This window comes from Solanum dulcamara, chromosome 1 (genome assembly GCF_947179165.1).
Source record: "Solanum dulcamara chromosome 1, daSolDulc1.2, whole genome shotgun sequence".
Classification (NCBI taxonomy): Eukaryota; Viridiplantae; Streptophyta; class Magnoliopsida; order Solanales; family Solanaceae; genus Solanum; species Solanum dulcamara.
The window spans coordinates 8,584,205-8,607,857 of record NC_077237.1 but is presented as its reverse complement, the minus strand read 5'-3'; the positions used below and the strand labels follow the sequence as shown (position 1 = coordinate 8,607,857).

The 23,653-nt window shown below is 33.8% G+C and overlaps 3 protein-coding genes across 5 annotated transcripts; 1 reads left to right on the top strand and 2 right to left on the bottom strand.

Annotated features, from left to right (window-relative positions):
• The first annotated feature begins 3,914 nt into the window (after nucleotides 1–3,914).
• LOC129900926 (protein trichome berefringence-like 7) lies at nucleotides 3,915–9,423 on the top strand. Of its 3 annotated transcripts, XM_055976011.1 has the most exons (4): nucleotides 3,915–5,617; nucleotides 6,475–6,633; nucleotides 7,266–7,574; nucleotides 9,160–9,423. In XM_055976011.1, exons 1-4 carry the CDS (start codon nucleotides 4,803–4,805, stop codon nucleotides 9,176–9,178), a joined length of 1,302 nt encoding a protein of 433 aa, XP_055831986.1. In that variant the 5' UTR covers nucleotides 3,915–4,802; the 3' UTR covers nucleotides 9,179–9,423. The 3 variants fall into 3 exon arrangements, with proteins under 3 accessions (XP_055831986.1, XP_055831993.1, XP_055832002.1); XM_055976018.1 differs by lacking the exon at nucleotides 6,475–6,633; XM_055976027.1 differs by lacking the exon at nucleotides 9,160–9,423 and having other exon boundaries at nucleotides 6,475–6,713; nucleotides 7,266–7,364.
• Nucleotides 9,424–9,632: 209 nt separating this feature from the next.
• On the bottom strand, nucleotides 9,633–16,528 carry LOC129900915 (chromatin assembly factor 1 subunit FAS2). Its single transcript, XM_055976003.1, has 12 exons — nucleotides 16,258–16,528; nucleotides 14,674–14,785; nucleotides 13,527–13,553; nucleotides 13,328–13,400; nucleotides 12,433–12,536; nucleotides 12,140–12,351; nucleotides 11,954–12,050; nucleotides 10,810–10,882; nucleotides 10,598–10,686; nucleotides 10,374–10,512; nucleotides 10,171–10,271; nucleotides 9,633–10,073 (listed from the first exon to the last, which is right to left on the bottom strand). Exons 1-12 carry the CDS (start codon nucleotides 16,369–16,371, stop codon nucleotides 9,871–9,873), a joined length of 1,344 nt encoding a protein of 447 aa, XP_055831978.1. The 5' UTR covers nucleotides 16,372–16,528; the 3' UTR covers nucleotides 9,633–9,870.
• A 1,226-nt stretch (nucleotides 16,529–17,754) lies between these two features.
• Nucleotides 17,755–23,653, bottom strand: LOC129900906 (uncharacterized). The gene is made up of 5 exons (XM_055975992.1): nucleotides 23,280–23,653; nucleotides 20,871–20,960; nucleotides 19,965–20,201; nucleotides 19,778–19,882; nucleotides 17,755–18,760 (listed from the first exon to the last, which is right to left on the bottom strand). The coding sequence occupies exons 3-5, from the start codon at nucleotides 20,146–20,148 to the stop codon at nucleotides 18,030–18,032; spliced, it is 1,020 nt and encodes a 339-aa protein (XP_055831967.1). The 5' UTR covers nucleotides 20,149–20,201; nucleotides 20,871–20,960; nucleotides 23,280–23,653; the 3' UTR covers nucleotides 17,755–18,029.

The following is a 23,653-nucleotide window of genomic DNA, read 5'->3' as shown; positions in this document are numbered from 1 at the left end:
GATGCACACCCCTACATGCATCTATTAATAACTTTATGTAAGCATCAAATACGAATAAGTTTTTACTATTTTGAAAATATCAGTTCAGATATTATTTAACTGAAAAGGGTCAGATATACCTCTGTAATATTTGAAATAATCCAATTATACCCTTCGTTATATTTTAGGTCCAAATATACCCTTTCGTTATACTTTCAGGTTAAATATGCTCCCGCCATTATACTTCGACACAAATTTATCCTTAATTTTAACGGAAAGACAATTGGCAAGTTTAAACTCAAACGATCCACTCTCAATTTCTTTAGAAACCCATTCCTTTGCTTTGGGGTTTTTTCTTCTTCTTTTCATCATCTTCTCTTTTATAAATTTCTTGTGCTATATATGCTGAAATATGTGTATTCACTCAACAAAGTTGTGCTACACTTTTCCAGCACAAATTAAAGAAGGTCATTGTTCAAATTTGTTTTTATAAATTATGATTATTGTACTGAAATCTTTTTACTACAACAAGGTGAGGAAGCAATTGATTTTTGAGTGGCTCGTCGAGTACTGAAAATTTTTAAAAGAGATTGCAATGTACTGACACTTTAAAAAAAAGGTTAAGCACAATTAAAAATCATTATATATTTTTACTAAAGATCTCAATTCGGAAGAATAGGTAAATGATTCCAATTTTCGCATTGTCATTAGTTTCTTTTAAGAAGAAGAAAACAAAAATAAATCAAAGCCGAGGAAGTGGGTTGGAGATGAGATTCGAAAAGAATTGAGTATTTAAAATTGGGGGTAATTTATTTGATTTTAGGCTTGTCATGTGTTTTTCTCTCAAGATTAAAGGCAAATTTGTGTCAAATATAATGAGAGGGTATATCTGGACCTAAAGTATAACAGAAAGGGTATATTTGGACGAAAGAGTATATTTGGACCGAAAGTATAATGAGAGATATATTTAAATGGGAAATTTACATAAATGTACCACATTAAGAAAATATTTACCATTTATAGCAATAATATTATTTTTTTCACTGAACACTTATAATACAATTATAATACAATTTTAATACATATTAGTGAGAATAATTTATAAAACTCATATAATACAAGTTTTATTCATGGATAATATATTTATCACATACTTTAATACACTTATAATACATTGTGTCAATTTCTTACCAAACAAGTATAATATATTTTAAAACACTTATAATACATTTATATTGTATGCATAATTCAATTTTAATACATGACATATATATCATAATATTGCTATATATTGCTATAAATGGTAATAAATAAAAAGTATAGCTAAAATCAGTAATTATTTATTAAAAAATGTTTTTCCTAGTAATTTTTCCTATTTAAATTATTTTTAATAGTACAGAGGTATATTTAATCCTTTTCTGTAAATATTTAATGAAAAATATTGCCATTACTTGCCTTTCTATGATTAATTTTTCATCTACCATCAGTTTAAATATTTGCCTTTCCTATTACTAACAGTCTAACACCATTTGCTCCCTCTAGGAATTAAATTCAAGGAAAACATTTTTGTTGAGTTCTGTTATTATGTGGTTTTCTTAACATGTCTAAAGTATAAGTTTAATTGATCTGGGACTCATTTTCGTGCTTAAAATATTTTTAAAAATTGTTAAGTTTAGCAGCCACAAAAAATAAAAGAGATTTTGGCATATCTTGTTAAATTGTTATAGGGGAGATCAGTTTTTACAAGAAAGTTGAATTGGTTAGGAGTTGTTTAAAGAAATTCATATGGCTTTAATACACATTACTACTAGAAATAGAGGTTTTTCTTATCACAAATAAATGAAATTAATGTTCAACATAATTTTTCCACTAAAGCAGCTCGCTAAAAAAATGTATGATGAAAAATAAATTCTCACTGAAATACAAAAAAGCTTCCTAATTTTTCATTAGAAATCAAAATATTTATGGGAAAAAACATTGAATATTTTTGGATGGGAAATGAAAATAGTGAATTTCTTTTATTAGTGACAATTTGTTTATTCTCTAGATCTAGTTAGATGATATTATTTTGTTTATGCTTATCCATAATTTTGTTGGTCTATATTGTATTAGTTTGTTGCAATCTGAGAGAATTATGAGCAAAAGTAAGAAGCATTAATCATGAATATTGAGAGACCTAATTGAAAAAACACGCAAGTCCATGTTTATAAGTCTTTTCATTAAGTTCTACCCCTAATCTAAAATTTGTAGTAAGTGTTTTGAAGTATTATAAATTGATAAATAATTTGGGATAATTATTTATGATAAGATGGATAATTAATATGGAACTAAGGGAATAATGAGTTTGAATTATATCGTATTTCATTGTTTCAATTTATTTATCTTATTTTTTTTAATCTATTTTAAAAGGATTGTCTCCTTTCTTTTTTAATAACTGTTAAATTATAACTTTTTACATAATGTGTTTAATACCACAAAATTTATATATCTTTAATTTAATATCACAAAATTTAAAAATTATACTACTCTCTTAAACTCCATATATTTTCCTTTGAGGCATCGATATAATTTCTTAATCTTATCCATAATAATTGAAAGACATTTTTATAATTAATTAAGTAAACTCCTCCAAATTCCAAGAACATAGCACATGTGAACACAACTACAGTGGTATGGAGAGCTGAGACATTCGATGTTCGGTACTTATATTGAAGTTCGATTAAATTTAAATTTATGCCAAAATTTTTTATATTAAGGGTAAAACACTCTCTAACTATCCTATATATAGACAATTGAATTTTAGGTTAATACTTGTTCATTATATTAAAAATAAAATATTTATTTTTATTAATTCAATTTATTAAATAAAATAATAAATTATTATCTAGTTTTTAATTTATTTTTATTATTAATTATAATTATTTTTAATGTATTTCTCAAAGTGTTGAATTTATTATATTCAAAGTTGATATGATAAAATTATCATTTTATTTGTTGATTTTTAAAGAATGTATCAAATCAATATTAAACAAATAAAAATAAATGAAGGATATATTTAACAATCAATTATGATTATTGTACTTTGGCAACTCTTTAAGTAACAATAAAAACATTGATTTTGACATAATTTCATCCTTTAAGCATCCCAAGGATTCAATTTTATTAACTTGTATGGGGCTCTACAAAGGGGAAAAATAAATTACACCGACTCATTTTATTTATATAAATCAATAAAATATAGCGAGTTGTATTTTTACATACAAAATTAAGAACCATATACTTAGATATATTTAACAATCGTTCACTGAAAAAGTGATTATTGTTATTTAAAAATCATACCAAATATATAATCAACAAGGTGCAAAAAAAAAAGTTGAAGGTGAAGGGAACGTTTTAGAATTTAATACAACCTAATAAAAAATTAATTCATGCAAGGATTACTTTCAATGACGATAATATTTGAGATCTTTCTCGGACAATCCATTTTTTAAATTATATCATATCTTATGATACGAGATGAGTTATATTCTTCTTAAGAATTTGATATATAATTGATATATCCTTGTTAAAAAAGTGACTATCATATATAATTCTATCGTTACATAAATGATAAAAATCAAATATAATAAATTCAAATTAATCGTTATACATGACCTGATATATTTAATTTTTGTTATTTGTATAATAATAGTGATATATATGAGTTATTCTTTTGACAAATATTATAGTATCTCTAAATGAGAAAGTTAATATATATATATATAAGTTTTTTTTTCCCTTTAAAAACTTTTGAGACAAATAAAGGATCTAAAGAAATTTCCAATTTTGAATAAGAACAATTGAACCGGTGACAAAAAAACAAAACTTTGAACCATCAAGTTTTATTTTTAATAAAAAGGAATTTGACAAGAAATAAGAAAAAGAAAATTGAACATGGGGGGAAAAATGAAGAGAAAAAAAGGCACCCACTCTGTTCTGTTGGATAGTCTGCATCCCACGTACCAATCTTGCAACTAATCTCTCTTTCTTTATTCAGGTGCTTCTTTCCATAATCACAAAAATAATGCAATTATTTATCTAATTCCAATATTCAAGATTTGCATAAAACCTCTGTAAGTTGTCTACATCATTCCCCAAATCCTTTCATTTGGCAACTTTTTTGTGGGTATTTATTCTTTGTAAATGTTTGTCTGCCATCAGATTTGTTCAAGATTTTTAAAAGGGTGTGGTTTTATTGAGTCGTTTGGTACACAATCAATGGTTATATATGTCCCTTGTTTATAGCATGGTTTATGATAGTATTTTATGTTGAAGTTTGAGTTTTTATTGATTAAGTGAATCAAGATTCAAAAGGGGCTCTACTGGATTTGGTATAATAGTAGTTGGGCTGGAGGTTTCTTGGATAATTTGTATTAAAGTTTTGAGTTTTTATTGATGAAGTGAATCAAGATTCAAAAGGGGTTCTACTGGATTTGGTAAAATGGTAGTTGGGCTGGTGGTTTCTTGCATATTTTGTGCTAAAGTTTTTTATTGATGAAGTGAATCAAGATTCAAAAGGGGTTCTACTGGATTTGATAAAATGGTAGTTTATCTGGTGGTTTCTTAGATATTTCGTGTTAAAGTTTGAGTTTTTATTGATGAAGTGAATCAAGATTCAAAAGGGGTTCTACTGGATTTGGTAAAATGGTACTTGGGCTAGTGGTTTCTTGGATATTTTGCTGATGGATTATTTTGGCGTGTGAAGGATCACTAGTTCTGTCTATAATGTGTTTTGAAGGTATTGCATTGGTTATTGGAAGTGGTGGAACCAATAACTAGGACAAATGAGTACTTTCGGTAGAAGTCTCTCTCATAAACAGAGGGCATTGACAGTTAGCAGCCCTAGATTGTTCGATAAGTCGGTTAGCAGCCCTAGATTTAGTAGGAAAAGTGAGGTTTCAAGACTTTTTCGTGTACTTATAGCAATTGGATCTGTTGTTTCCTTTTTCTTGGCAATTGGAGGAGGGTATTTATATGTCCTACCCAATCTTACAAAAACATTTCATGAGGAGAATCTTGTTAGTTTTAATGGTTCAGATAGTTTTTGTGACATATTTGATGGAAAATGGGTAGTTGATAACAGCTACCCCTTGTACAATGCCTCAGAATGCCTCTTTGTGGAGAAAGGATTCAACTGTTTGGCTAATGGTAGAACCAATGATGATTATCTTAAGTGGAGATGGAAGCCAAGGAATTGTGAACTCCCTAGGTTTAATGTGCATAATATGTTGGAAACTCTCCGAAATAAAAGAATTGTTTTTGTTGGAGACTCGATGAGTAGGACTCAATGGGAGTCTTTGATATGCCTGCTAATGACGGGGGTGCAAAATAAGGGAAGTGTATATGAAGTAAATGGGAATAAGATCACAAAACTAATTCGCTTTCTGGGGGTGAGGTTTAGTTCCTTCAATTTCACTGTTGAATTTTATCGATCAGTATTCCTTGTCCAACATACTTGGTCTTCCAAATATGGAATAAAGAGAGTTAGATCAACCCTTACGTTGGACAAGCTTGATGATATCAGCAATGAGTGGATCAATGCAGACGTCCTCATATTCAATTCTGGACAGTGGTGGGTACCTGGGAAGCTTTTTGGAGTGTAAGTGCACTTTGTTCTTTCACTAACACAAGTTTCATTACTCTGCGAGTATATATACATGATAGCAAACTGTAACTTCCTTCATATACTGCAAAATTGTCATTGAGTTAAACTAACAATAACATGAGAATTTTGCAGTATATGAAGGGCCATCATATACGGACTTTCCCTTTTAATCGTCATTCTCTGTTCCTCCTTTTCACTTGTCTGGATTTCATCACTCCTACATTCATGAATACTAGTAAAAGATGCTTTCTTCACCCTAAGAAAGTAGAAAGCCTCTTTTTGTTTGTATGTTCACAGGTAATGTCTCTGCTTTAGCCTCCCTTGTTTAGCATGTGCGAGTATCCCTGTGTGTTCCGCAAGAATTTGGTTCAAGTCTCAATAGAGGTGTTAAAGCCACTTAAATTGGAATTGCTTGTTCCAGTGAGGACACACAATGCTGACCCCCACTAGCTTGGATTGAAGGTAGTTAGTAGTAGTTTTTGTTCCCACAGTGAAAGATTTCATTTTAGGAGGTCTCTCATGCATGAGCGCATTGCTTCTGTTTAGTTACTTTAGTTACCTCAAATCATTTGTTTAAGGCCTTCAAAGAAAGTTGGTATTAGCCACTCGCTATATGAATATGCACAAAACAGGAAGGTCTTCTCTCTCTCTTTTCTCAATCTTAAGCTGTCTGCCAAAAATACTTATTTTCTGTTCTCCTTTGCTATCGGTAAAATTGCAAAAACTCAATTCTTTTCCCTCTTGCTTATGTTTTCCAAAATCACTAGTGTTTCCTTCTTAGTTTTCATGCAGAAGCTGGTATTTTGTGTTTCAGCTGTTCTCACGATGCTTCCAAATCTTTCTTTGAATAGGGGGTGCTATTTCCAACTAAATAGTACACTGAGGATTGGAATGTCGATCCCGACGGCATTCAGAACTGCCCTTGAGACTTGGTCATCCTGGATTGATACCAAAATAAACCCTAACAGGACGCGTGTCTTTTTCAGAACGTTTGAACCTTCTCATTGGAGGTACTTGTTGATAGCTATGCCTTCTATACAGATGAATGCTTTTGGATCTCTCAGTAGAAAGTTTCTACAATTTAGAGCTGGTAATAATTGGATGGACCTTTTGAACATTTCTTTTGATATTTCCAGATCCAAAGCAATTCTTTTAATAAGTAACGAAAGTTTTGTTGAGTGTCTCCGGCAAAAGGAAAATGTTGCGAGAGAAATACATCCAGAATATAGTACCATCTCAAAGTAACTAATGACTTAGCACAACTGTGAAAAGATCATAAAACATCAACATGTTTTGAGACTTTGCTCAAAATTGACAAACGATGTATAAGTCTTTAATTTAATCTTGTGAATTTTATTGATGTTGGAAAAGTTATAATGTTGGTTTCTGCCAGTTCCAATTTTATGGAAACTATTCAATAGAACACCACATTTAGCTTCTCTGGTATTAAATATAACACTAAATTTGACTCCACAAGGTAGGGGTAAGGTCTGCATACATTCTACCCTCTCCATACCCCACTTGTGGGACTACACTGGGTATGTTACCTTACCCCTACCTTTGTGGGGTAGAGAGGTTGTTTCTGATGGACCTAACATACTATATCATTGCAACTAATGAATACATATTGGTTTTGCATCAGCAATTTAACTCTCCGGATGTGCAATGTGACAAATCAACCTCTTTCAGAGACTAATGGTCAGGAGAGTAGCTCATTTTCCGATGCTGTTCTAGAGATGGCACACAGCATGAAAGTTCCAGTTAATGTGCTACACATCACTCCCATGTCTGCGTTCAGGAAAGATGCTCATGTTGGTCTTTGGAGTGATAATCCAGCTCTATCTGATTGCAGCCACTGGTGTCTACCTGGACTTCCTGATCTTTGGAATGAAATGGTCTTTTCATACCTGCATGATAGCTATCGACATACGTCATTGTATCAACAAAGAGAGTAAGTTTTGATACTTGCGTACAAAATTGGTCAATTCAATAGTATTTCTCTTTTTTTCACTGTGTGATGTGTTATGGTTAATCCAAATTCTAAGTGGACTCAAACAGCCAGTATGTACTCAGACATCAAGGCATCGAAGTTCAAAAACTAATAAGTACTTTTTCCATCTTATGTTTCTGTCTGAATCTACCAGAGGCATAAAGCACAGGCTCAGTTAACTTTATAGATTTTCAATATGTCGAATTGTAGATCTTCTTTGATATTCTCCTTCTAGGATATGTATTTCGCTGTACCTTTAGGAAATTAAGTTCTGAGCTATAAAACATGTGGCGAAGATGGTGAGAGGTTAGCAATTTGATCTGTTAGGAGTGACACGTTGAGGGATCCTTGGAAGATTAACGAACAGCTTCCTATTCATGTCCAACATTTATAATAACAACAACAACAACATACCCAGTGAAATCCCACAAAGTGGGGTCTGGAGGGGGTAGAGTGTACGCAGACCTTAGCACTACCACGTGGAGGTAGAGAGACTGTTTTCGAAAGACCCTCGGCTCAAGTGTATCAAACTCAAGTAAAAGAAGAAGAAAACAATAGAGAAAGCATAGCGGCTAAAAGAAAAACAATAACAATAGTAAAATAATGTGATAATCGAAAAGCAATAACAACACAGCTATAGTGGCACGGCTAGTCCTATGACAGGCCCTAAACCGTCACAAAGCAAGACAACACTCTGCCCCTACTAGCCTTCTACCGTAATACGCGACCTTCACACCTTCCTATCTAAATTTGTCCAACATTTATAACACATGTGAGAATGTGTGGAGGCATGTCTCCTTGATGTGTTGAACTTGCATCCTTATCCAGTTAGTTGTAGCACATTAATACTGTAAAACATTTGATATCCTTACTGCATGGTCCAAAAAATAGAGCCACACTTGCAATTTTTACATTAAAAGCTAAATTCAAGAAATAGTGTATTATGAGACCATAGCTGAAAGAAAATTTTACAGGGTTGCTATTGTGTGACATCAGTTTTGCTCCAATATTTCTCATTCATCACCTAAACTTTACGTGAACAACAATAAAAGCTTGGATTCCATCTTTCTCGACTCCTTGCTTATATTTGTGCAACTACACTTTTTTATAAGCTTACTCATAAGTTGGTCTACTAGTTTCCTTAGCGGAACCAAAAGTTGTCATTTTGAAGTGAGTATTTGGTCACATCATTGGTTCAACTAGTCAACCTGTCTATTAAAGCTATTACTTTTTTCCCAGAGTTTGTGTTATTAGTGGTGAGGTTTCTTTTTTACACGCCGAATATGCTGTATGCCACTGTAGCAGCAAAACCTCGTTCTCTTTATCTTTGATTTGCTGGTTAGATATCAAGGGGTGGAGTCAAAAATCACTCAGCTTATGCAGGTTTCTTTGCCTCCAGTTAAGCACGAAGAAAATGTTGCATAGCCTCATAGAAATTTGATTCACTTAGGTTCAAGATCTAAATTGTGAAAGAAATTGAAATACTTTATATTTCCAGATGGCCAAAGTTGTTTTCCTTTTAAGTGAGGTTACTTGTTTGTTGCAGATTCAATAGCTTGGACTAATGATGTATCATAAGAAGGAACTCTACCAGCTTATGTTTTTCTATGGAGGTCTATCAATTTTGCAAAGCAATTTTGAACAGAAATGTATAGTTACAGTGAGAAAGTTGTGCACCAGGAAATTGATTTCTTCTTCTTTCATTTTTCGTTTTGTAAGAGGGAAGGAGAAAAAAATGTATATCATTCCTAGAATGTTTGTCTGGTTTTGTATAATATTTGGAATATGTAATGTAGTTTTCAAAAAATTATACACTGATGAGAAGTGTTACATCTGAAGTTAGATATCTCCTGAGCTTTCTTTGGTGTTCGCTCATGAAAGATCCAAATTTTCTTCCTCGGAGCTGAAAGGGACATGGCCAAAACATATAAAGATTGATTCTTGTTTCCCCCAAAAATGTTGTAACACAAATGATATAGCAACAACTTAAATTAAGCAATAACTTGAATAGAAAGAAAATGAGGCTGCAAAAATCACTTGTGTATATATTAATGTTTGGTCTGATTTAGCTTTATATTAGGTCAAAGTCAATATATAACAGGAAACATTAAGCAAATGATTTGGCTTACAATAATACTGGTATACATATGTACATGAAAAATTGTCCAAATTTACCTCAACACTTTCTGAGCCTCATATCCCCTTACAAAAGGAAATAGAACAAAAAAAAAACTATAATTTCAGAGAACTACTATAATCAATCAATGGCCATTGGTGTAATCCTCTTTCTGGTAGCCTTTTTAGAAATTTGAGGGGTTGATATTGTTGATTCTTGTTTCACTTCTGTTTTCTCTTCTGCTTTTGCACTATCTATATCCATGCATTTATCACTGCCAATAATTTCTAGAACATTTTCCTCCTGTTTCTGCACATTTATTTTATCATCAACATTTTCTTTTTCTGCATACAATTTTCAAATAGAAACATATTTTCAGTCAGCTATGAGGAAGAAGACATGAACAAAACAATAAAAATTAGTTGGAGGAACACAGCAAACCTGGCCTACGGAAAGTGGATCCTAGTTCCTCATTATCAAACTCTAGCAGAGTGCAATAACCATCTTGGGAGGATAAAGCCAGATATTTCCCAGTAGCCGACCTTCATCAAACGAAAAGGAATTAAAAAGATTTCTCGAATGCTTCACAAGAGAGAACGGGAGTACTTATAGCATTTGAAAAAGAATAGGGAAGCCAGGAATACCATGCTATGTCTGTTACAGAAGCATAATGAAGACCAGCTACAATGACTATTGGTTGAACACTTTCTGTGTCATAGATGTATAAGGAATTCAACGTAGCCACAGCAAAAATAAGACGATAAGGAAGCTTGAAGAATGATGCTGCAGTCATTAAAAAGGATTGGGTATCAGAGCATAACATAGTGCAATGCAATCAGGTCAAAAGGAATCCAGCAGAAAAACCTACAATTGCTTGATCCTCTCAAGCTAAATGTCACTGGGCAGAAGCGTACAGCAATGACAGGTTTGCTGGCACCTGGGAGCATTAACGCTGGCCTGTCAATATCCAACAACGTTGAGGCGTAAGTATCAGAATGTTGTGACTTGTGAGCTAGAGGGAATATAATGGATTCTGTCTAATAAAAATACAGAAGTACCAAAAAGACAGAAGATCCTTGCCTTGTGAGATCTTTCCTAGAAAACACATAAGCAGTGTTCGCTGGTTCTGAAGCAGGTGTAAACTTGTAAGAACCTGAAAGAGCAAAACACGTCTATATTCTCAAAACCTTCTACCTTTACCTTGCCAATTCCCTTTTCCCCATCCACCCTAAAAACGACAATCATAAAAGTAATGATAAGCAAAAAAGGAATAAAGGTCAGATGCCTTTAATCTATCGCATTAACAGTACCACATGAAGAAACAGCTATGAAGAATTCCAACTTCCTTCTTGAAGCTCTATCTCAAGTACAGTTCTACCTTTCAAAAGCAGTAAGAGCCTGTTTGGATGAACTTATTTTTAAGTAACCTATAAGTTGTAAACTGCTTATAAGTTAAAAAAAATAAGTAGGTGCAGCCCAACTTTTTTTTTTTGACTTATAAACTGTTTTCAACTTATAAGCGGCTTAAAACAAGTCCATCCAAACAAATCCAATTATTTATTGGGACTTATTTTAAGCACAAAATAACTTTAAGTTGGTCAGCCAAACACTTTAAAAAGATGAAAACAACTTATAAGGAACTTATAAGTCAATCCAAACGGGCTCTAAATTGCAAGAAATGCAAATGAAGAGTTGAAAGATAAAGCTTAAATGAGAATTACAACACAGATGTCACGTGGAAATTAACCTGACACTGCGAAGTGTCAAAGACACAGTTCACAAAGAGGGCTATGGGATGATTTTAATCTGAAAACTTCAGTGTGCTACTTTTATATTTGGACTGCAAAAAGGTCTCGATGCTGCATTATTGGCTTATTCTGAAAGTAGAGAAAAATTGTAAAACTCATTCGATGAAAAAGAGAACTGTTTGAAACATATCAGAATATGATATTTCACAGGGTGACGAACTGACACCAGTGTCATGTCACTGCAAGAACAAAGAAGTCTGTTCAAGGCAAAGAACACATGAAGTCTTGATAGAGCTTTCCTTTTCTTTTTATCTTTGAGGATGGTTTTCTTTGTCTTTTCCTTTCTTTTTCTCTTTTGGAGGGGTGGGGGTGCAGGGGAGAAGATGCAAAGAGATGAATAAATTTCGGGAAACGAGTAGAAGGAATGATCAAAATGCACAGATTCATGTTAGGACTTCTAAGTTTCAAGGTTGTACCTGCAGGCACAAGCAGAAAGGAACCATCAGGAGACCAAGATAATCTTCGGAAGAAAGATGGCAGTGTCTCATCAAGAAAGAGATGATTTTTAGTAGACTGCATGAATTTGGAAGCGCCAAAGTTATTACGCATGTAACATTCACTTATAATATAGAAGGCCTTGAAAAACTGATATGATATTTGACCTTGGACTCATCCGGCAGTTGTGGTTCAACCTTCATAATGACATGTTGACAGACAAAATTCAACTTCTCAACTCCTTTTGTTTTAGATGGTTTATTGTTGTAAATCCTGCAAGATCTATCTGAACTGAGTGAGGCAGTATACTTGGACAATGGATCCCATGCCACACCCTGCACATAGTGCAAATGAGCATCCAAAATCTGATGAACAGAACCTAATGAAGGAACGACTGTCAGTATAAAGTTTATTTATCTTGACAAAACCTCTTCAAGTTAGATCATCTTTTATTTCTTACCTTTGTTGACATCCCATATGATGCATGAATTATCAACAGAACCAGAAATCAAAAAAGAACCATCAGCAGACCACTGCAAGTCCAATACATCCTTACGGTGAAATCTGAGAAAAGTAAACTCATGAGCACTAGTATCAAATTAGAAATAATTCCATGACAACAATGATTATGCTCCTTTTGTGACTTAAATACATTAGGTGAAATATCTTATCCATGACTATCACAGTCACAAAGCACTTTCTTGCAGCAAGATTAAGTTGGAAAGTTCTGACCAACATTCAAAAAGTCTGTTTAATATGGGTTATTAAAATATTATGGATTATTTGTATTGTGTTTATTTAATAATTGAAGTAGAGGTTAACAGAAGTTGACTATATATACAATAACATTCTTGCTAAATGTTGATTAACACATACAACTGTTTTTCCCTGCAAAATAAGGGATTATTATACAGATGCTGGTTTATTGCAACATTCTGCTTAAACCAAAATATAATCCAAACAAACACACTTAGAATATGATCTATGTTAATTTACTTTATTTTATTAAAAAATGAAATAATATAATCAATGTGACTTGCTTTTATTGATGGTAAATAATCAATGCTACTTGTTATCACACAGTTCGACTGTATGGCCGGCTACTGAAATGTCAATTATAACTATTTCTTTCTTTCAACATCAGATCTAAAAATTTATTTAACAAGCAAAATAGGATAAAGATCACAATCAGAAATGCAGGACACGAACCAAACAGCGTGTTCCAATTATTCTCTGGCTAAACCATAAGAACAAAACCAGAAAAACAGTAGCTAATGTTCCATAGAGCGACTCTGTAGCTATCCTAAGAGTGCTTAGTAATTCATAATGGCAATAGGACCAAATGAAAGGCTTACGATAATGTCTTTAGGACTTTCCATGTTTCGCTGTCATCTGAAGAATGTAACTTCCAAATGATGAGCTCACCACCTACATCAGGAGTAGTTACTCTTAAAATATACGACGATACATGCAGGTAAATAAAATGTAAGTGTAGAAATTGTTAAATTATTTGATCTGGACTAAATTGAGAGATTTATAGGGACAAGTCTATACCATCTGCACCAGAGGCCAAATGCTCTCCTGCATATTACAAGAAAAATGGTAATTCAGTTTGCTGGCTAACTAGATAGGTACAAGTATATTAGCTAACAATTTAAGAAATCAGATGGAGGCATGCACTGGAAGTTCTGCTATAATAAAAGTTTTGATATATGAAAAGGTTGCTAAAAATGAAGTAACCACAGTTATGCAGGCAGCAGAAATATTAACATTTCCAATGTATTGATCAATCCAGAGAAGCAAGTGAGGTTTGTAAGATGAAATAGACTTAGAAGTAAGTCAAAACCCCAAAAGATTGTCACCATGACTCTCCATCAAATTGTGCTTCAGACATGTTGAATCAAAATCTGTAAATACTTGCAGAAACATTGTTATCTGTGATTTCATTTTGTAGTAAAAGCAACGTTCTCTACATAGTCAAAGGTAATTGATGATCTCGTGAACGTCATTGCAACTAAGCATCTAACAAATCTGACTACGAAAGAGGTTCCCACTCCACTCTGTATTTTCCAGTTCTCAGATCAACAAGTGCTCAAATATAGATCCAGCAAAAAGATTCAGACTGCAGGAATTTCATAACCTAGAGCAATAATACCAGGAAAATCACTCAATCTAATGGAATATCTACAACTGACATTCCAACTTTCCAATATTAATCAGCAAAGCACTACATAGGACACAAGAATAAAAACATGTCTCACGGCAATTATTATTTCAAGAAATTGGCTAACAGGCCATCAGCTTTCTGAAACTAAAGGGCATGAAAGCCTACAAGTCTATTTCAAACAAGATAATTTTTTAAAGAAAAAAAGAATTTTTAAACTAAGTTCACAGCTAATTGCAAATTAAGAATTTTTTAAACCAAGTTCACAGCTAATTGCAAATTAAGTAAGCAATAACATTTCCAATGCTGACCCTCTCAAAAACCAATATTACATTTTGCTTCAGAGAGGTATACAGAAACAGAGAGAAGAAAACCAAGTCAGTCAAACAACCATACTCAAAAAATGCACGAAACGACCTGCAGCTTCAGATGAAACTCCAACACTCGAAAGGATATAATCATGTATCGATTCTTGCCTTGTAAAATTAAAAAAATAGCTACCAGAACTTTTTAACAAAGCAAGATGAACAACTTTACCTGAAGGGGAGAACCGAAGAGCATTCACAGCACCACTATGGTAAGAAAGGCTAGCCTGGTATGAAACTGCAGGTGCTTTCTTCTCTTTTTCCTCAGAATTAATCACCCACATCTGTTGAAATTTTTTTGAACCCGATGTTATCATATTTCATCCCGAGCATAAATAGTAATGTGAAAGTCACTTTAAATATCAGCAAACTTTGAAACTAGTGGTTAATATGTCAACATGCAAGTGTCTAATTTAAAATTCCATCATACACATCACTTTGTAATCACAAGCATAAGAATTTGCACAGGTCAAGCCAGAGTCACTTCAGGTTGAAGCTGAAGTAAACAAGTTCAAGTAGATGGTAACATTTCAAACACTAACACAATCCGTATTAGAGGTGAATTATTCTGTTGAATTTGAAGACCCAGATTGGTTTTAAGAGTTTTCATTAGCTATTAAGCAACCATCATTAAAGGATATTCGTCTTATAGTTCGAGGTTGCGGAGAAATAAAAAAAGCATAAACTTCCTCCTACTCTCAGCCAATATGGATTAATTCAACAAAGTTGAGTTTTTTGGGTCAGTGGTAAGGGGATCATGAAACTCCCTGAGTAGTTGCTCGGTTAACTGGATGGAAAAATCTGGTCCATTAAAGAATACTCTAAAATTCTTACCAAGTTCTGTAATTCTATTAATGTGGGCACCCATCCAAATGATGAATCAATCGGTAAGAATATAACGTGCTGAGAATATAGAACCAAATGCGTACACCCAACGCTTATATTGTCCTGCAAGAAGATGATTCTAAAATCTGTATCTGAAGTACCAACCCTTGGTTACCTTTCTGGGCCAATTGAGACCATACTAAGAAAGTGAATGGGAATTTTCCTTTCTATGTCTTTTACTATCCAATTGGGATGTGAATCCCTGTTTTATACATTTAAATGTACTGCCACATTTTTGCTGTCTATACAATTATGGTAATTACATTTTCTCCCACTCACTCAAAGAAAACGAGGATATCATTATTGGAGAAAAACTCCTCTTTTCCGCTTCTAGATTTTTTGTTATTTCTTCACATTCTAGCAACTTAGTTAGCCCTGAATATTAGCACTGATCAAACTTCCCTTCTTCTTTCTTCTATCTGATTCCCTCTTTCCCCTTCTTTTCTGAACTTTTTCTCTTTTTTTCTTCATTTCCCCCTTTACTGTGTAGTCATTTCCTTTGAATTTCAAAGGTTCTTCCACTATCTTAAAAACGCATAACCCAATTGTTAAAAAAACAAAACCCAAACAATTAATTAACTAATAAAATACAGGCTTCCTCTCTTTTCTTCTTCACTTCCCCCTTTAGTATGTTTCCATTTCCTTTGAATTTCAAAAGTTGTTACACTATCTTAAAAACACATTACCCAATTGACACAAACTAAAACCAAACTATCATTTAATGAATAAAATGCAGAAGAAAATTGTGATATTATCCGTCTAACCAACTATAATAATTAAAACCAAAATTCAGCACAAGCATAATCGAAGCATGCAAAACAAACCAAATGCAGAAGCACAAGGCTCAGAAGGGTAAAGTAGTAATTTTGACCTTGATATCATAGTCGGCTCCACCAGTAGCAAGAACACCAGTGAGGTGGTGAAAATCAAGGCACAAAACGGGCTTCATGTCGTGCCAATTGATCTGAACTGTACCACCTTTCATTCTTCTTGTTTCTTACTGATCTCTCTTTTTAGTGATATTAATTTTTGGGATTTTGTAAGAAGAAGAAGAAGAAGAAGAGGAAGGTAGGGTTTATATAAATGGTGAATGATTTTGTTGGGGAAAATTGGGGAATTTTTTTGGATTTTGGCGGGAAATTGACCGTGATGGGGCGCCTTATTTATTTCCTATTTCTTTTTATAAAAATTGCCGCACCGAAAAGCGGTGTATTTTGAATTCAAGAAAATGATCAAAATAGTCTTTAATTTATGAATAATGTTTTATTTTAATCCTTATATATTTTACTTGATTGAAATGATTATTAATGTGTGATAAAAGTATTCATTTTGATGCTTAAGATATTTCAACTCATTGAAATGATCTTTAAAATATAACAAAAGATGTTTATTTTGATCTTTTAGCCTAAACCTAATAGATTTTTTTAAAAAAAAGGTGTTAAATTTAACTACGGATCCTATGTGGTTAACAAAATTCACCATTTGTTTTGTTAGAGAAAGTAAAGACAATATTGTTAGATTTCATGGAGTTTTTCTTTGGAGCTAACAAAGAAAAAACAACAATGGTGGATTTTGTTAGCCACGTAGTATCCACAGTTAAATTTATCATTTGTTTTTGGATAAATCTATTAGGTTTAAGGTAAATGACTAAAATGAATACCTTTTGTTATACATTAAGGACTATTTCAATCAAGTAAAATATATTAAGGATTATAATGAACACATTTTTATACATTAACGACCATTTTAATCAAATAAATATATCAAATATCAAAATAAAATATTACCCCGATCATTTTGGTCATTTTCTCTTTTGAATTGCACCTCTCCATCTTATTTCTTCATCACTTTTGAAAACAAAATAAGTGTCCTATAATTTATTCCGTCATTTGAATTTTGTCGGATATTTTTTCTTTCTATCATATGAGAGAAAACCCAAAGCCTCTTAGCAATAGTGAAAAAGTTGTAATTTCTTAAAGACACACCGACAACTTGTAGATTCAAAATAAATATGCGTTCAATTCTCATAGTTCACCTTCCTCCTCCATTGGCATCTTATGTATAGAATTAAATTTAATCAAGGGAATGAATCATAAAAAAGGAAACAACAAGATTCAAATTTCAATACGGTAAAATACACTAAATAATTTTTTCTTATCTGCTCTAAAGATTTGGTGAGTAAGAATATCCAAGACACATCCTAATCGAAAGAATAATCGAGGTGTACACAAGCTGCTCCGACCATTATGTTGAAAAAGGTCTTGCTTGGGGAGAATTATAAGAGCAGACCAATAACTCTCTTTCCATGTTTGTTTTGGAGGTGACAAAGTCAAATATCATCATATTGCTGAGCAAAAGTCTTAAAATATATAGATGAAAAATTTCAATGCATGATGAACCATTTTTACATGTTCAGCAACACAGGAGGCAATCCTCAAACTCAAACCACCTAATACTACGCAGGTATATCGGAAATCGGTTCGTCGACATGATGAACACAAAACAGAAAAGAGTAGGTAGGGAGGGGGGCAAGGAAAAAACCTAGATAAAACTGAGAAAAATAGCAATTCCCATATCATGAAGCTTAAAATCAATCAAGGGAATGGGAAGCAAACAAAAAGAATACACAACTCTAATGCGAACCTACAAAATATTTGGGAGCTGAGCATCCAATCTCTGTTGCAGCTCCTTGACCTTGATTGAAAGCTCGGCGGTTTGCTCCTTGTAGCTCCTGATCAGATAATCCTTCCCTTCAATCACTTCTTTCAACTCATCTTTTTCGCGCTTCAGCATTTCAAACCTTTCTCCGTCTCCTCTTCCCTTCTCTGAGGTATCCGAATTTCTGTCAACATCCAGGTGACCGTTAGTATGACCATATCGGACTTCAGCTGGCCATACAGGTACTGTTGGAGGCTTATCGCAAGAACCCAGTTGTCCAACACAATGATCTGCAATTGCCTTCCTCAGCCTTTGTATCTCTCTCTCCGAATCAAACAGATCCCTGTTTGCAGCATCCAGCAATGACTGCTGATGAGCGGAATGTGACATCTGAGCGTTGAGAGAAGCTTGCAACTCTACAATTTGTTCTTGCATCTCTAATATCGTTTCGTCCCTTCTCTTTAACTGTAGCCTCAGCTTTTGTATCACTTCTCGCTTGCTGTATATGTCGGAACCAGATTCTGAGACACATGGCGACTCAGAGCTGTTAGAGCGATGAAATGGTTTCTGTGGCAGTTCAAGACGGTCAGGAGAAGTTGACCAAGCCCTGCCATTCTCTTTATTGAATCCGATGGCAGGAACTGCCACGAGAGGGAGCACCATTTCAGGCTCGGACCCATTATACTGCTGCTTTGTAATTCCCAATTCTCCAGCTCCTGTCTTATAAAAATAGCAAAAGTTCACTAAAAATAGCCAACACTAACTAGCAGACTATTATAAGGTGTATAAGAGCTGGAAAGCACATTAAATCACACCATTTCAAGCACACTAATCTTGAGAAAAATCATTAGATGAAAACAAAACTCACAAAACACAAGAAATACTGAATTGTCAAAAATAGCAACCATAATACTAATCCACCAAATGATACCTAAGAAATTACAGGACCTATTCACACAGCTTGCGTTGCATCCTGGACTAAAGACCTGAGGGGTCGTTAAGAGTTCTAATAGGAGAAAAAAGAAACCCTAGCAGTTCCCAGCAAATTGTACATTCAACTAGGCTAGATGTAAGTTGCATGAGCCGTCAATAGAGATACCCCAAATCATGCCCCATGATATGAAAGGAAACACTGACCACGCATAAGATGTTATAGCATACATGTCAGCAAACAAACTGGACCATAAGATCAAATAATAAGAATGAGCAAAATGAGAACAAAAAGGTTAGACATAAATGGAACTCGATTTTTCCAATGACTCTCCATTTCCTTAAGGTTAGCTTTTGGACTTAACTGCAGTAGTAATTTAATAACCTTCTGTTTTTGAAGAAAAATTAGCATAGTGCATACCAAGAAAATCATCATATTGATCACATAACATGTATTCTCGTTTGTTCAGTTTCAATCTTTCACTTGACATTACCATAAACTTCTTTGAAGCGAGTAAGATAACTGTAAACAGGTCTAAATTGTGAAGAGTGTCGTGTCTAATTTTCATGTTACAAAGCAACCAAATAATCAACATTAACATGTAAACATTGTTCAAATGCATGCTTCCATAATCAACTTAACTAGTTCAATCATACTCTCGCAAAATTGGGAGTTAGATAGCTGACAGGAGTACAGGAAGAAGATGATGCCAAAATCAAATCACTAGCCACATTCTTTACACCAAAAAGAACAACCTAAATTCTAAGATAAAACTCCAAAGGGATGGCAAGAATTTGCATACCCGTATTGCAATTGTAGAAGCCATCATCATCTTGGGCAAAATAGTAAGTGCTTGACTGTATATGACCATTCCCTAACTTACTTCCATCAGGAGACTTTTCGTTTCCTGCAATTTAAGCCACTTCTCATATCTAAGAGGGCAAAATAATTTCACAAGACAAACCAAATTGCTTTAAACAATGTAGGACCTTTCAAACTGCAGGTAGTCTTGTTCTGTTGTCTCGAATCAAGCACCTGCTTCAGCTTGTAGCCTAAGCGTACAGATAATGTACTTAATAACGCACTGCCTGCAATTATGACCCAGTTAGGACCCTCACTCTGAACACCTTTGGACTTCTGGGACCTTGACCCCCCGTTGGTTCTTGGCTTCATTTCTGGAGTAATTGAAGTTGTAGATGGAAAGGCTGCAGACCATCAAAGTAATCCTATATAGAAAATGCGGAATAACATCAATATATGCCAGGAGAAGCACAAATACCTGAGCACTCAAATCAGGGTGCTTGTAGGCTATTGAACTACAAGAAACTTTGCAAACTAACAAGTCCATAACAGATATTTGATAGGGAAAAAATATCTAGAAAATGCAAGGTTAAGCTGTCCAGATACAGTCTGGTATCTGTTGAACTCTGAATGTAGCCAACAAGGGGATATTTTCTGAGTCATTTTATTTATAATATTGCCAATACTTTATATGAAAAGTGAGGTCTATAATGGCAAAACATTTTGGAGCTCAATCAGACTTTGACTGAAGGGAAGAATGAGGGCTTTCCTTTAATAAAGACTAAGTTATTCAACTTATCAAGTGTAAAAAATAAAAGAGAGTTATTTGAAGAAGGATCTGAAATTTTCTATAAAACATATAGGTGGACATGTATAATTAATTTTTTCCCATATCCATATCCTTGATATTGTGTTTCACATCTGTACTTTATTTCCCTTTTTTCCTAAAAGATACCAGAAGAATAAGTACCAGAGTGTAGAGCAAGCAACAAAATTCCCAGAAGAATAAGTACCGGAGTGTAGAACAAGCAACACATTCCCAGTTCCCAGAAGGAAAAGTAACTGCAATCATGCTATTCTGATAGCATACATACCTTCACGTCAAGTGCTGGTGCCACATCTTCATGAGTCTGATTACAGTGGACAGTACAATGACAGCAAGATCCCACAGGAAATAATGGATTCTGAAAGAAAATGCAATGGAAAGTACAGCACTGATTACCCATAAGAATACTATAATAGGGAAAGAAATGATTAATTAAAGTACAAAATAGGATAAAATCCTGTAGACAGATCCGCAACATTGCATGCTTGCTCATTTATATAATCTGTATGTTTGGAATACACTGCTTTCAGGATCCATGAGAATCACAAAAAGTTACATTCACTTGGTTCATTGATATTAGTTTACAGCTTTAATTAATAGTTCACACTTCATAAAGATCACTCAAATAAATGGCGACAACTTAAACCAGTAACTGGATCTGTTACTCTCTGTTGAGTTTTTACAAGTTTCCATCTTCCTCTATAAATTATGCAGTTGCGAGGAACTTTATAAGGGTAAAGCAAAGAATCCAAAAAATAACAGCTACGGAGAAGGTTGATGTGTTGCAGAAGAGTAGAAGCTGTAAGGTCATTCCAGCCTCTTGGCAGTGGATTGGGATATCCATTGCTAATTGAACATTTTGAAGGAAGAAGTGACACGGGGAAGGAATCTCAGTTCATGATGATAATTCTCTAAGGCAGGATAGTGAGCTAATTATGGAGAAAGTTGCTTGAGGGAGATTATTCATCAGAGGAAAATCTGAAGAAAACAGAGAAATATTGGTCTAGAACGAGCTGAGAAGGCCTAAAGTTCCATGATATATTACTTCCCCCTGAACCACAAAATAGAACAGTCCTAGTTTCAATGACAATATTGCACCTGATGAAACATAATCAATAATGTCAGACTTGGATCCTCTCACTTAAAATGGCTAATTCAAACTAAGACAATTAAAATGGCTCAGAACTAAATATCTTATTTTTAAAGGCGGAGTAAAATTTGAACCTCGATAACATCAGCAATGAATAAGTCACACAGTACACACACACACGACAGAGACAATATAAGACAGAATATTATTTTTTTGATAAACAAAATAGGACAGAATATCCAAAGTCGAAATGGCAAAAAAAATTACTGAGCCAGCCTTTCCATGTAAAACACAAAAGCGGGTAAGCCTATAAGAGCCTTCAAAATGAAGACTAGAAGACAAGCAGATTCAGAGTGGCAACGATATAAGGAAATTGGCAACATATCAAAGTCTCCTGGAGTTCAGACTTCAGATGACTAAAAGGCTAAGACCCTAATGAGGCAAATTGGTAAAGGGTGGCAAGAAAAAAGTGACAAAGAAATTCCAGCTTTTCGCATGAGTGGAGATAAGTTTAGTGTCATTTACTTTCAAAGTTGATGGCTAACCTAATCCAATTATACACTTATCTATCTAATTGCCCTCCATCACAAAAGAGTCTGCTAACTCAGAGGCTCAAACACGATTCAAGACTTCAAGAAAGCCAGATAAAACACAACAAACGATATTGGAAAGTCGAAAGCTGAGAATTAAAAGTATTAAGGTAGCTAATTAAAAGATACCCTAGAAATTACTTCTAGCCTAAGGAGGAGCAAGTTAAATACTGAATGATAGCATGACATTCAGAAGTTTTAACAAGCAACACACTAAACACACATTATACTAGCACCGTTTTCACATAGATTGCTTCCTTCATTGCTTCTAGTGAAACACACTGTTCTTTTTCAATAAAAAGTAAGTCAAGCTCGAATATATAAGACACAAAGTATGGCATCTGCAATCTGTTACTAGTATGTGCTGCCTAGTATAACAAATTGAAATTGACACATGCCCTTTGCCAATTTCTTTTGGACTTCCTCCATCAAAAGATGTTCACCTCATTGATCATTAGGATATCAAATGCTCATTGATACACTAGGTGCCTTCAACATCACAACTCAATTACCCACCAACTCTAGCTATCTCTGACTTACCATACAACCAAAAAAAAAAGACGTAAAGAATTTCTAATTCACGAAAACAAAACTGAAACACAAACCCCCAGATTCAATCTCGAAAACAAAACACTAGTACACACGAACAACCCATTTATTTGCACACAAATTAACAGGTCATAGCAAATGTAAGATGAAACTTCCCATAGAAATGCAAGACCCACCTATCAAATGAAACCAAAAAAACAAAGAAACACAAAAATTCAAAGACCCAAAAGGTTATATAAATATATATATATATATATATATATATATATATATATATAAAGCTCCCCAATCCTTGTTCTAATCTTGACAACCAAATGCCACCAAACACACACACACACACACACACACAACCCACGAATTTCTACACAGCTCAGAGACCATAACCAATGCAAGATGAAATTCCCAACATTAAAATTCAAGAAAACGAAAAGGGTATATGAAAAAGTACCTGATTAATCAAGAAGATGCATCTATCGACCAAGATTAAAGTGAAAGACCAAGAACTGATAAAAGAAGTTTCTGGTGTAGGGTTTTGTTTTTGTGGAATTAACAAAGAACTACACTTTCTTTCATTCTAATACAGGTAATGTTTATCTAAGCAAAACAAACCAAGTAAAGCAAAGATTTGGGTGGTGGGGTTGGACTGGTGAAGTGTGAGCCAAATTCAAGAATTGGTAAATCCAGGGAAATTTTCAGGAGAAAGTACAAAATATTAAGCACGTCTTACAAGTATTCGAATGCACGTTGAACAATATTTTTTTATGTGTCCTACGGAATCTGAGGCCGTTAGAACAGATTATGCTAATCTCATTTCCTAAATTT